Here is a 13,966-nt window from a genome sequence, read left to right on the forward strand (position 1 = left end):
AAAACTAGGTGCTTGGTGGGCGGCGGGGTAGAGAGGGAGGGACTTTCCGCCTCCATCCCTCCCTTCCTCCCCTCCCCCCACATCAGGTTTTCACCCACAAGCCTAAAGATTCCTAAACTGTCCCTCCACCTGCCTTCTGCCTCCTCAGTGCAGCCACCTGTGACATTCAGCCAGGCACTCTGATGGCTCCTCGCCAGCCTCACAGGAAGCCACTTGGGCCCTAGGTCCTAGACAATTTCGGCAGGAGGTATGAAGTGGGCGCCCAGGGCTTCAGTTAGAGGTGACCCCAGGGAAGTATCCACTCTCACACCCGGTCTGTCAAGTCTTGTCTCAGCTCTGCTCTTGCTGCAGCCTCCCTGCACCAAGCACCTTCTCTCTTACTGGATCACAGAGATGGCTCCCCAGTGCTTCACATCACAGCTAGAGGGAGATACTCAAGTCTGGCTGAGCTGCCTTTAAATTGTTTTCCGTTCACTTCATAAGTCAGGCATCATTTTCCAGCTGACAGAACCTCTGGAACTTTCCCCTCTCTGAATAGCGCGGACCTCCTACCACTTCCGGCATGGCTTACAAGACTCCAGCCCAGGTTCTTCCCACGCTCTGCTTCCTCGCTGCACCACAGGTCACGCCTGACTGCGGACCATTCCCCCCACTCTGGAGTTTATACTCGCGGTCTCCCCAGCTCTTTGCATCTGGATCCTTCCTTCTTGTCCTCTCCTCAGAGCTTTCTCAGGTAGCCTGTCACCTTCTAAGAGAGGCCTTTGGGGTTTTTCCTTGCAGGACGGGGAAATGGACTTTGAACCTTAAACGCGGTAAGCAAACGCTACCCCGCGAGGCTGTACTCCCAACCCTCTCTCCTTTTTACTTTTTATTTTGACAGAGGGTCTCACTAAGTTGCCCACACTAGCCCTAAACTCACCCTGCAGCCAGGCAGGCCTTGAACTAGAGATCCTCCTGCCTCAGCCTCTCAAATAGCTGAGATTACCGCTCAGCTGGAGAGGCCCTGCTACCCATGCCCACAATATTGCATGTGGCCTCTCTATAACTGAATAAAATAATAAAGTCATGCCTTGCCAATATCATTAGAAGGTTCTAGGTTGTTTAGATGCCTGATTTGCTGTTAGAAATGCTACTTCATTATTCACTAATCCTGATGTTTTTTTTTTTAAAAAGTCTTTTCAATAAATTATTACCACAGTGATCTGCTCTCTGGGCCAAAGAGTCCTTCCAAAAGCAGAATAAAATAATACATTTATTAAATATAATGTAATGCACTTAATATATATTGACACATAAATTTATATGTATTAAGTGCATTAAAAATAAAATCAGTGGATGAATCATACATGGACTTTTAAAAGCTCAGAGGGCATGGAAATGACTGACAGAACAATATGGCTAATAAATATAGCACTTCAAAAAGTCTAAAGACAGGGCTGGAGGGATGGCTCTGTGGTTAAAGCGCTTGCCGAGGAGGAGGGATGGTCATTGCTCAGATCCCAGAAGCATACTGAAGCCAGAGCCATCTGTAGTCACTGGAGGCAGAAGCAGGGGGGATCCCGGGCCAAGCCAGTCACTAGACAAATGAAACCGACCGCTCCAGCTAAAATGCGAGAGTCTGCCTCAATAAATAAAAAGTGTAGAGTGACTGAGGAAGGCACCTGCCGTCCACTTCAGGCCTACACTCCCATGTGCATCCACATACATGCACACACACACACACACAGAGTGAGGGTCAACAGGCAGACTGGAGGAGGCCTGCAAGACATTGAAGAAGCCGAAAGTTTACTGCTGTTGGTGACTAATAGGTACTGTGTTACTAAATGCCCAATTAACAAGAAAATTATTAAGAAAAAGACAGCCTGGGCTGGAAAGATGGCTCCATCGTTAAAGGCGAGGCTCACAAGCAAAAATATAATAGAACAACAGCCCAAAACAGCTACAGGCAAAGGGTCTGAAAAGCATGTGGGCAATTACTACTTACAATCCTGGAGCAATCAGGTTGTCAGAAATGCAGCTTAGCCCTTATTTATCACATACAGGGGAAAAGTACAAGTATTAAAAATCACTCTGTCCATTATCTATGAACGTTTGTATGATAAAGGAACCAAGGTTTTGTGTATATTTATATAAATTTTAAATAGCTATCTCTTAAGATGATTATAAAAATACTCACTGCAACCAGACTTATGACAGTATAGAAGCCTGAACATGCCTGTTACATTGTTACATTTATTACAATTACAAAATAAATATAGCATATATTGTGTTTTTAAACGTCAGTGTTTATGTCCGTATTTCAACACTTTAAAACAGCTCGAGCTAGCGAACACAAAAGCACAAAAGCAGTGCATACTCAAGCAACCTCTGTGGCCAAGCGGGCCCCAGGACAAGTGTCAGATGGCCAGTCCAGCAGATGAAGACTTCAACCCAGCAACTGACAACCCCCACCCAATTTCCACTCCATTTCTTATTATGATTTAATATCTTTGTGAATGCATAGTCTTCTAAGAGAAATTGGCTGTGGCCCAAGCCAAGGAAGTTATTTTTGAAAAAAAAAAAAAAGTAGTAAACTCTGATTTCCTTCTCAGTATATCTCTGAAAAGATAACCCACATATTTACCTCTTATCCCAGGAGGCGCCCTGAAGGAAGATGGTAGGGGCTCTTCATTACCCATTAGTGCTCTCAACGAAAGATGAACATGCAGAATTTTTAGGAATTTCCCCAAAGACAGATGTTCCTAGGAAACCATCCCTGCCCTCTCTGTTGACTCAGACTACCAGAAGCAGAGCCACGTGTGTTCAACGTGCATAGTCTCAACAAGCCGTGCTCCTCTTGAGAGCTGAATGAAGAATCTCGCCTCTTCTCAGCAGCACAGGCTCTGAAAGCTGAACAGCCCAGGAAGTGTGCCGCTGCAATGGAGTGCCCTAATTGACCTTTCTCTTTCCTAAATTTCCTAAGTAGCTGATTCCACAGTGTCCTGCTGATAATACTCTTGTAATTAGTTACAAGTAGGGTCAAGGCACCGAGTCTGCCTTAATTATCCACAAGCTATCACAGTACCATGCTGCTGAGTCTCTCAGTGGGCCAGATCTTTAGTAAACCCCTCCAGCAGGGATGGGTGATATAATTTTCTTTTAAGTGTCCACCATTTAAACCATGGATCTTCAGGATTTAGGACATCAAGAACAATGTTCCAGAATCTTTGGCCTCGTTACTACCTGGCGGAAATTTTTAGCTGAACTCATACAGATGTATTTCAAAGAAGGAAAAAAATAAACAAATAAAGATAACTTTTGAAAGAGAAGAGGTCAGCCAACTGAGAGGAAAGGAAGTTGGACACCTGTGCCTATAAAGCAGGCTCTCCCCCTCAGGGAGAAAGAGCCTGAGATCAGGCTCAAAACAGAGGGCCCGCAGCAGAAAGGCTGCACAGGCTTCAGAGGGGAAATCAGTGTTTCTGAAGAAGCAAATGAACACACGCCTGCATGGTCCACACTGAATGGAATGCTGTATTGTGCTTTTTTTAAGTGTCTGGGTCCGGAGCAGTAGCTCTGAGGTTAAAAGTGTTTGCTGCTATTCCACAGGCCCTTAGTTTAGACCCTGGCATCCCCTTCAGATAGCTGAGGACCACCTGTTACTCCAGCCCTAGGGATTAAAAGACCCCTTCTGGTCTCTACGGGCACTTACACACACACACATACATAATTAAAAAATAATTTCTGGAACTAAAGTTACTTTTCTGCATAGGGAACACAGGAGTGCTCCAAAAAGTCACTTCACTCCTCAAAAGTGATACTCAGAACTTACAGTCTAAGCCCCAGGTGAAGAGAGTGCTGAGGGCCAAACTGGTTTTCCTTTACAACTGTTTTTACTCACAAACTATAGCCACAAGAAGCCAGCTGGTTGTTGCTTTTTTTTTCCCCCAGTAAGTTTCAAAAACAGTATTAATTTGGGTTTCATATCTCTGACGGGGAAGCCACTGAGCAGAGATTAGCTTCTAAATCTGTTCATCCTGACTTTCAGTTCTGTTCAAACTATGGCCCAACCTTCTCGCTTTGTTGTCAGACTTCAGCATTATATTTTTTATAAAATATAAAATCCTCCTTGAGAGAAGAGAATGCAAAAGCCTCAATATGGAAGGTTCCATAAAAGGCTCCAGGCATTGGAAGGATCCTGGCTGTAGAACCTGGCCTAGGGAAGGTTTGCCAAATGAGAAGTGTCAAGGAAGGTTCAAGTCAACCGGTGTTTACTGTCTCTTGGGGTTTACAGGGGAAGATGAGCAAAAGACCTAGCAGAACTCACACTCTAGAAGGAAAACCATCAAACTGCCCCAGACATGTACTGTGGCTTAGCATATGAGCACCATGAGCAGCTCCTGACAGTGCAAACTTCATGCCCACTTCCTGAGAGAGCTATGTTCTTTGTCTCTTGTACATAAAATAACAGAATTTGCATCCTGATACCCACAGGCAATTTCTCCCACCTCTTGTATCACCTCTCTTCCATCCTCAGTTTGCAATGTGACAGCCTCCTCTTCCCACCAGTACTGAACAGCTGGATACCTGTCTATGGTATATTTCACATCTACAGGCCTTCAAAAGCTGTTTCCAGGCACACTGCTTCTGAAGACACAGAATGCGTCAAAAACCATGTAAGCCCTGAGTGAAAAATGCCAAATAAAAATAAAGCTGAAGGCTCTGTATCACATCCAACATGAACACTAGCCATTCTCCAGGCCAAACAGACAGTGAGCACATAAGCCCAGAGGCATTTGCTCCTCAGTTTTTAGGACCCTTTGTTTAGAGATAAGACAGAGGAGTAGGTGTACAATTTCTACCCGTGTGGCTTATTAAAAATAACCTTCTCTACTTTCGGATATGTAGCTTGTAGATTGAACAACATTAGCCATTTTGGTATGACATTCACAACTCGCTACACTTGTCAAAAGTTGCACCAATTTGTTTTCTTTTTGTGGAAGCGTGTGTATTCATGTATGTACATATGTGTGCACACGTGTTGTGCATATGGGGACAACCTTGGGAGTCAACTTCAGGAACAACACAGACCTCCCTTGACCTGGGTCTCTCACTGGCCTGGAGCGCTGAAATTTGGGGGGACTGGCTGACCAGTGAACTTTGGAGGTCCTCCTGTCTCCTGCCCCTCCTGCGTTAAGATTACAGGTGCCAAGTATTTTTCCCGGGGTGTTGAAGCTCCGACTCGTTCCCTGAGCTTGCAAGGAACTACCTCTCCAGCCCTACCAAAGGTGTTTTATAATTCAAAGTTGCTATTTCAAAGATCTGAGAAATCTATCCTACCCTTGCAGAAAATTATCCATTGGGTAGCCATCATAGACTAAGTAAATTTCCCTCTGAATGAGTTTTCCTTGCTGGCCTTGAGAGCACCTTGCTGGGAAGGCAGGAGCCGCTCCCTGCTGTCTTAGAAAACTTTAACAGCCCACTACTATTTGTTTTAAGAGCGGCAAGCAGGAGCCAAAGGCCACTTTGTCCTCACCTCCTGGTTCAGCCGCACCGCTTCAAACTCAAAGGAGGGGCCTCTCTGGCAGAGTCACCTGGCTTAACTGAACGCCTTTTCATAGAGCTGGGGAAAGCAGGGTTGACCACACTGTAACCCTCCCACCTAAGAAGAGGCCTGTTTGTTCCGGAAGGCAAAACCCTGCCTTATTGAACTAAACGCAAGCAGTCAGTGCTAGCCTGCCCAAGGCAGCAAGAACGGTCTGGTAGAGCCAAGCAGGATCTTTTCAGACACCTATCTCCAGAAAAAAGCTCCCCTGGACAGTATCCTCAAAACCTCTGATATCTCCCTGGCTCCTTTGCCTGGGAAAAGGCTCAGTTGCAGGGCTAGCCTTTCACCTTCGGAACTTTCCAGGGCCCTGGGGACCGCAGGAGCTGGGAAGTAGGTTCGCTGTTCACCCATCCCCCCCGCCTCCCGCGGGACAGCGGTCCCCAAATGGAAGCCTTAGGGTAGCCAAAGCCTCTTACCCTTCCGGGGAGCTCTGATCTCAGCCCGGGGGACTCCGCAGAAAGACAGTTGGGTGCACCCTGGTCGCTACGCGTGGCTCTGTTCTTCCGCCACGCCCCCGCGTCCCCACCCGCGGCCACTGCCTTCCTCCAGCGCTGGGCGACCCAGGGCTACGTGGCCGCGAGCTGGGGCGGGAGGCAGAATGGGGGTAAAGTGTGGGCGCAGGGGACCCCGCGGCTGGAGCAGTCCGCGAAGGGAGGACTGCTGGAATGGAGAAGGCGACAAGACGCGGCGTCCCCAGGGGAATGACCAACCTGTGTTGGGGGCCCCAAGCCGGGTCCGGGGCGCGGTCCCACTCAGGCAGGTCCAGGGTCTCCTGGCCTCCGGGCATGGCGCGATCGCCACTGCAGAGCGGGACTCCGGCACCTTCCTGGCCCCCTGGGTCCCCTCGATCCCCGCGGGCCCCACACCTGGCTCCGCCTGCGGGTGTCGGCGGGAGGCAGGCGGAGCGGATGCCCTTATAAAGGGAAGTCCTCCGAAGAGCCTACTGCGTGGCCGCCCGTCGTCCACCCCGCCCCCGGCTGCCCCGCCGGCCCTGCCCTCTGCCGCCCCCGCTGCCCCCATCCCTTCCCAGACCTGTCCAAAAACTGTGTTTGACTCCTTCAGACATTCATTGCATTTGAGCTCACTATGTGGCCCGGGCTGGCCTCAAATTCAGCGCGATCCTACTGCCTCAGCATCTTAAATACTAGGATTACAAGCATGTGCCACCAACGCCGGGTTTCTTCGGCCAGTTTCTTTGGAAGTGTTGAGCACTGGTACTGTGATCTACGGGATGCGTAAGTTACCCGTCCTCACTCTAGGAATCAAGTTCGTGGGGACAGGAGTCTTTATTCTGATCACTTCCTGACAAGGAGTTAGGGTAGCACAGCAAGCTTGTGGAAAGCCAGGCGCCTGGCACCAGAGAGGACCCTCTGCAGGCAGAGTCTGCATGACCCCTGGAGAGCCCAGAGCGGCAGACCCCTAGGGCCACTCTGCCCTTCCCCCTTGCTGCCTGAAAGCAGGAGCTTCAGCACAACGGGTCTCCACTCCTGAAGCAGGCTACAACGCTCCACCTGAAGTCGGCAGGACATTTTGGACAGAACTGGCCCAGACCCTCCTGTCTTCTCCAGGCAGCCTCACGAACCAAACCCTCAATTTTCCGGGCTTTGTGCATCAGTGGGTGTCCAAAAGGTTCCCAGGTTTAACTAGGGCAAAGGACAGTTTGTGGAGGATTATGTAGAAACATTGGACAGCACTATGGGTGTAGAAGCCTTATCGACTCTTTTGAAAGGTTTTGTTTTTTGTTTTTTAACAGTTTATGTAACTAACGCAGGCTGGCCTCCAACTTTCTGTGAAGCTAGAGCTTCCGATCCTCCTGCCGCCACATCATAGATGTTGCTGGTGTTAAGGCGTGCTCTGCCCCCACCCCATCCCACTCTACCCCCACAGAATGTACTCTTTTAAAAGTCACTTTCCAAAAACTTAGATAAACATCCCCCCCCTCAGAATTTCTCTTAGTAGACACGCTCAGTGGTAGAGAGAGCTTGGGAGTCTGAGAAGTAACACTGCCCAGGCTTCTGAACACGGTCCCCACCGGAAATGGCTAGGTGGAGCCAGAAAGATAGTTGAGGAAGTAAAGGTGCTTGTAGCCAGTCCTGACCCCAGCACCACGCGGTAGACAGAGAACCCCCTCCAGCCAGTGACCGTCCAGTCTCCACAGCCATCTGGGGTGTCTGTGTGGCGTCCCTCTCCCTACCACAAAATAAAGACTTTTCTGGGAGAGATAGACAGACAGACACAGAAACAGAAAGAGAACAAGGTCAGAAAAGTTTCTAGTAAGAAACTCCAAAGTCGCCCACGAAGACGCTAGCCGAGCCCATCTTTCTATTTAGGTCTTTGACTCCAAAACCTTTGCGCTCACTACATCCACCCACTGACAGATACAACATTAAAACGTTTGCAGATGTTCGGTAGCTTTCTTCATCTGAAGGTGTTTCTCCAAACAGGTTCCCGCCTGTGACAACCTAGAAACAGTTTCACAGGTGGGGAAAACATGGCGTTTTCCTAAACAGTTGTAAAAGATACAGTTGTCTAGGCATGCCATCCCTGGTATCTCAGCTGAATTCCTGGCACTCTGAAATTCTGTCCCCTCTTCCAAGATGTTCCCTGAGCAGTCAGTGCCGAAGTATCCAGTATCTAATCCAAAGTAGTCAGCCCTGGAATCATACATACAAAAGCCATATTAAAATGGACTCAACAAGATACGTAGAGAGATATGATCATCCAAAAGAGAGGGAGTAAGAAAGGAGTTGGAGGAGAAACAAGAAAAGGAGAGGTAATGTTATATTTTAATTAAATTTTTAAAATTAATTTTGAAATTTGAAATTTAAAATTTAATTAATCTTGATCCCCTGCAGTAAGAGTTACAGGGAGTTTTGTGGGTGCTGGGAATAGAACTCAGCCATCTGTCCAGCCCTGCAAATTCTCACAGAGCCCCATAGAGGAGAAACTTCCTAAAGGGGGGTGCTGGGTCCCAGTCCTCACGAGGCACCCAGTGACTCCCAAACTGACTTGCTGAGACCAGGCAGTGCTCTGCACCCCAAATAGGAAGCCAGCACAGCACCACTCCTAAGCTACCACCTACATGTAGGAAGGAGCTGTGGATAGAGAAGAGGGAAAGAGAAGAGAGAAGGAACAGTTGGAATTGGATGGCTGGAGGGTTTGGAGAAACGAATTCCTGGCACCCAGTTGAGCCACACTCGACCATCAGTTCACCAAAGTCTCTTGTGTACAGTGAAGATGGGGCTCATTTGTCTCTGGGCAGCAACAGGCATTGTTTTGTGCTGTGTGTTGGTCGGTCCTTTCAGTCACAGGTTTCTGCTTTGCTTACCCTACTTCAAAGTTTGTGTCTTAATTCAGCTTTGTCACGACATGAGAATATTTTGTTCAGCCCTGTACTTTGTCTCATATTACATTTCAGGCTTACCAATCACAGTCATGAATTTCTCCAGCAGGTTTCCTTCTTATGCAGTTTCATGAATTTGCTATGATAAAAGGGATTTTTTTTTTAAAGTCATCTAGAAAATGCGAGTCAGGATAATGGTAGACCTGCAACAATTTTATCACAGGCAGTCTAGAGCAGTGTCTGCTGGGAAGTCAATGTGGAGACAGAACACAGGAAAACAACAGGGAAATGTGCCTTTTATTTATGTAGTTTCATGTCCTTCTGACTTTTGTTGATGTGCTTTGAACTTCTATGTATTAATCTTTTTCTATTTTTAAACACTGTAAATGCATTTTTTTTCTGCCCTTAATCCCTGAACTAGGTCCTCCTTGGACTGGGTCTTTCCTTTTGACTTTGAAGAAGCAGCATGATATCTATCTTTATGAGTTGAGTGCTCCTGATGTCTGGAAGGAAGTTTACTCTTGAGAGCCACAGGTATTCTGTATTCTCTGTAATAGCTCAGTTTTATCTGCCATGTCAAATTCTGTTGTGTTCAACTTCATGCATGGGGTTGAGGGAGGGTGGCTCAGCTTTTCTGCAGAAAGTAATCCAGCTCAGCAAAAATAGCCTGTAACTCTGGGTTTGGTGATCTTTCTGTTAGAAGGGCAGTGTTTTTCAGCTTTGTGGATGTCACTGCCTCTGTTTCTACTGATCTGTGATTTGAACACTGACACAGACAAGATGGAAACAAGCAAGAGAATAGTTTTGCTTCTCCAGTCATGGAAATGTTTATTCTTAAAAAAAAAAAAATAGATTTTGTTTCTTAGAACAGATATAGGTTCAGAGTGAAATTTTTAATATTTTTTATTTTTAAATAATTTTAGACATTCACTTGTATCCTGGCTATAGCCCTCTCCCTCTTTCCCTCCCAATCCTCCCCTCAAAGTGAACTTGAGCGGAAAGCACAGAAGAGTTCCAGATGCTCTCTGCCTCCCCCACAATCAGCACCCCACATCAGAGTCACCCATGGCCTGAATCACTGAGCTACCCAGCAGAAGGCACACTCTCTCCAGTCAGCGGACCTGCTGGCTCCAGAACTGTGAAACATGATGGTTTCCTATTCGGTTTAAGCTACTGAATCCTCACCACTGTGTCATAGCAGCTGGAACTGACTGGACATTCACCCTGACAATCCCCTGTGTATGATCTGCTAACCCCCATCTCCTGTAATCCCTAGAAATGTGATCTTTCTGCTATTTCTGTCTTTCCTTTCTAGAATGCCATAGGATTGGAATCCCACAGTGCATAGCATTTTCAAGTTAACTTCTTCTGCTTCATTGTACGCTATTGAGCTTCTCCCACGTCCCTGCTAATTCATTATTTTTTAGCACTGGATAATATCCTACTGGATGGACATACCACAGTTATTTATCCACTCACCTTCTCAAGAGCATCTTGGTTGCTTTAACGTTTTAAATGTTGAATCAAGCTCCTTTAGCATCTGTGTGGACATTGTTTTTTGTTTGCCATTTAATGCAAACATGTTTCCAAATCCTTTGGGTGAATATTGAGGCACTAGTCCTAACTGCTGCATTGTATGCCATGAAAATACAGTTTTGTAAGAAACCATCTATATTCCGTTTTGAATTCTCCTCACTAATAAGCAAGATTGTACCCTCACCAGGGTTTGAGATTTTAAATGTTTTGCATTTTGACTGGTATAATGATGTCATTCGCAGTTCCCTCATGGAATGTAGTGTAGAGGACCTGTCACATGTTTGCTTGCCATCTGAATTCTGTCTTTAGTAAGCATTTTCTCCAGGTATTGCCACCACTTTACAGAGGTAGTCTGTTTCTTGTTGAGTTTTGAGTTCTTTATGTATCATTAGCTCTGGGGTTCTGCAAGTGTTTTCTGCTACTCACCTCTTTCTTTTGTTGGTATCTTTTGCAGAGCATTTACTTCTCTCTTAAAGGATTGTTCTTGATTCGATTTATTTAATAAATAGGACCTCATTCAAACTCTCAATTCCTTTTCCAGTATTTGGGAGGCAGAGGCAGGCAGAGCTCCGTGAATTTGAGGACAGCCTGGATGCATATCAGCCAGGCCAACATAGTTAAACTCTGTCTCAAAAAAATAAAATAAAAATAAAATAAATAAAAGAAAGAAGGAAAGGAAGGAAGGAAGGAAAGAAAGAAAGAAAGAAAGAAAATAAAAGAAAAAAGAAAGAAAAATGTTAAACTATTTTCCCTCATGTGAATTTGGCAATTATACTTAGTTCATCTTCTGTTACCATAACAGGAATACCTGACACCATGAAATTTATAAATCAAAGAGTTATATATGGTTCAAGGTCAAAAAGTCCAGAAGCATGCTACCAGCCTCTGCCTGGCTTCTCGTGAGCACTTTATGCTGCTTTTGCCTGTGAGAAAACAGAAAGAAAAGGAGGGACATGCACAAAGGAAAGGGAACAGGGACAAACCTTCAGGATGACTGAAAGCATGGATGAGGAAACCATATCCACGCATAAAGCCTCCATCCTTCAAATGCCTCCTGCTAGGCCCAGGTCCCAGCACATGGGCCTAGACTGGGAGAGCATAAACTGTTAATTTTTCAGCTCTGCCCCACGTTCACGTACTTCTTATGAAACTATATTTATTTTGTCCCAATAATCCCCCAAGTCTGGGCTAGTTCCAGAATCAGTTTCCAAGTCCTTTGTGTCACCTGAGACTCAAGGCAAACTCCTGTCAAGTATGAGGTTGTAGAATCCGGACAAGTCATCAACTTTGACTTGTAAAAACTGGACAAGCTTAGGGTGGACACTGATTCCCAACGAGAAGCATGGGCAAGGGGAGTGGCACCCAGAAGAATAGACATTACACATTAAACCTCTAGAACCTTCTTTTACTCCAAGCCCAGGGTGGAGGGTGTGTTCCCAAGACTGCAGGCAGCTCTGCTCCCACAGCTTGGTGGGGCTCAGTCAACACGGCTACTATCTGGGGCGGGGGCAGGGCAGGGATGTCTTCACTGAACTATGAGTGACTTGTCATTTTAGGAACCACACCTGCAGCCCCAGCACTTCCTCTGGACAGTGGCCTGATGTAGACTCTGCCACCTCCTATCCTGGCAAGTCCCCAGCTCCCAGATCTTTTGAAGTTCAGATCAAAGGCTCCACACCCCCATCACCCCTGCATTCCGCTCTGCATTCTGCTGAGTGGGTACCACTGTTCGCTTACTGTGCTCTTTGCTGCAGCAGGAGGCACGTCTGGATCCAGTTGAAGCACAGCATGCTGCCCAGGCTTACTGACTGGGTGCTTTGGATATATGACCACAGGCACACCTGGATACACCTGAGCCACAGATGGCCATGGCCGGACAGAGCTACAATGGGATCCAGGGAGCAGAATCCTTGGGCCACCAGAAGTGATAAGGCCATGGAGGATTCCTCAGCCAGTCCTCCTGGAATTAGTCTGCCCCTCTGGGATTCTGGGCTCTGATGAGAGAGGCAGATTCAATGACTTTTGAAATTGCTTTGGGGCCTTTCCGCTTTGCTCTGATTGGTAGGACTTAATTCGTTTGTGCTTGGCCTGACCTCCCTCACAAACAGCAGCAATCTCTGTTGACCATGATTTTTGACTCTTGAATGACTAGGCTATTAATTTTTCCAGTTTCAATGCTGTGTTTCTCCTGTGACTATGACTTCCAGTGTTAGCTGTTACGTCCCATAAATGGTAAAGAGAGGCCTGGGAGTATCTGAGGAGCTCTTCAGCAGAGGTAGGTCTTCTTCCAGATATACGATGTTGTCCCCTTGTCTCCCACAAGGCAGAGAAAGCACTAACATAGCCCCTTTCCTTGCAGCTATGTAATAGGACAGCTTTCACTCTGTGTCCCTGGAAGACATTCTCATTTCTACCTACAACCCTATTGTCACAGTCTATGTTCCCCACAGTTTCATCAGTACTATGGCCACAACCATTTTAGTCCCACACGGTCCTTATTCTTGTGTTTTCCTGAGCTCTCCCCAGAATTACCCCAAGTGTTCTCTTTACGACAAGCACTCCTTTCCTACTCTCACTACAAAGCTGCTGCGGCCTGGGCCTATTGGTCACTTTGGCTACTGCTTCCACTTAGTCACGTGTTGCTAAAGCAACACTCTACTGCTTGCTTCCAAAGTTCTTCATCCTTCCCTTTCGCTATAACAGAGTGCCTGAAACTGAGTAACTCACAAAGGAGAAAAGTTTGTAATAAAGTCCAAAAACATCTCAGCTTCTGGTGGGGCCTCAGCTCATGAGAGGAACCAGGATAGCAAAGCACATGAGAAGAAGAAGAAGAAAAAGAAGAAGAAGAAGAGACAGAGAGAGAAAGGAAGGAAGGAAAGAGAGAGAAAGAAAGAAAAAGAAAGAAAGAAAAGAAAGAAAGAAAGAAAGAAAGAAAGAAAGAAAGAAAGAAAGAAAGAAAGAAAGAAAGATAAAAGGAAAGAGAGAAAGAAAGGATGAAAGAAAATAAGAGGCCAAAGTCCTATGGCTGCTAGCCTATTCCATGAGAATATCAGTCTGTTCCAATGCAGTCACCTAAAAGTTTAGGAATACAGTTTTAAGCCACAGGTACCCCAAAGGTGGTTTATCCCACTGTAAAGCCTCACACTCCACCATCGGGAGTCGTCCTTATGATTAAATATGTAGCTTTAAAATGCTCAACCCCTATCCAGAAAGGCAAAGAGGATGGACATCAGAAGAAGGAGAAAAGAGGGAACAAGCTAGGAGCCTGACACAGAGGACCTCTGAAAGGCTCTGCCCTGAAGACTATCAATGCAGATGCTGAGACTTATGGGCAACTTTTGGGCAGAGTGCAGGAATCTTAGGAAAGAAGTGGGAAACAGTAAGATCTGGAGAGGACAGGAACTCCACAAGGAGAGCAACAGAACCAAAAAATCTGAGCACAGGGGTCTTTCCTGAGACTGACACTCCAACCAAGGACTATACATGGAGATAACCTAAGACCC

The 13,966-nt window shown here is 46.4% G+C and overlaps 1 protein-coding gene across 2 annotated transcripts in view; it reads right to left on the reverse strand.

The window, feature by feature from the left end:
- The window catches only part of Mcoln2 (mucolipin TRP cation channel 2), a 45,652-nt gene extending 39,192 nt beyond the window's left edge, over window positions 1-6,460 (reverse strand). For both annotated transcript variants that reach the window (XM_060392567.1, XM_060392566.1), the window contains exon 1: window positions 6,295-6,460. In XM_060392567.1, the coding sequence (XP_060248550.1) occupies window positions 6,295-6,371 (77 nt within the window). In that variant the 5' untranslated portion in view covers window positions 6,372-6,460. The remainder of the gene's footprint in view (window positions 1-6,294) is intronic.
- Between the last annotated feature and the right edge of the window lie 7,506 nt (window positions 6,461-13,966).

This window comes from Meriones unguiculatus, chromosome 10 (genome assembly GCF_030254825.1).
Source record: "Meriones unguiculatus strain TT.TT164.6M chromosome 10, Bangor_MerUng_6.1, whole genome shotgun sequence".
NCBI classification, from domain to species: Eukaryota; Metazoa; Chordata; class Mammalia; order Rodentia; family Muridae; genus Meriones; species Meriones unguiculatus.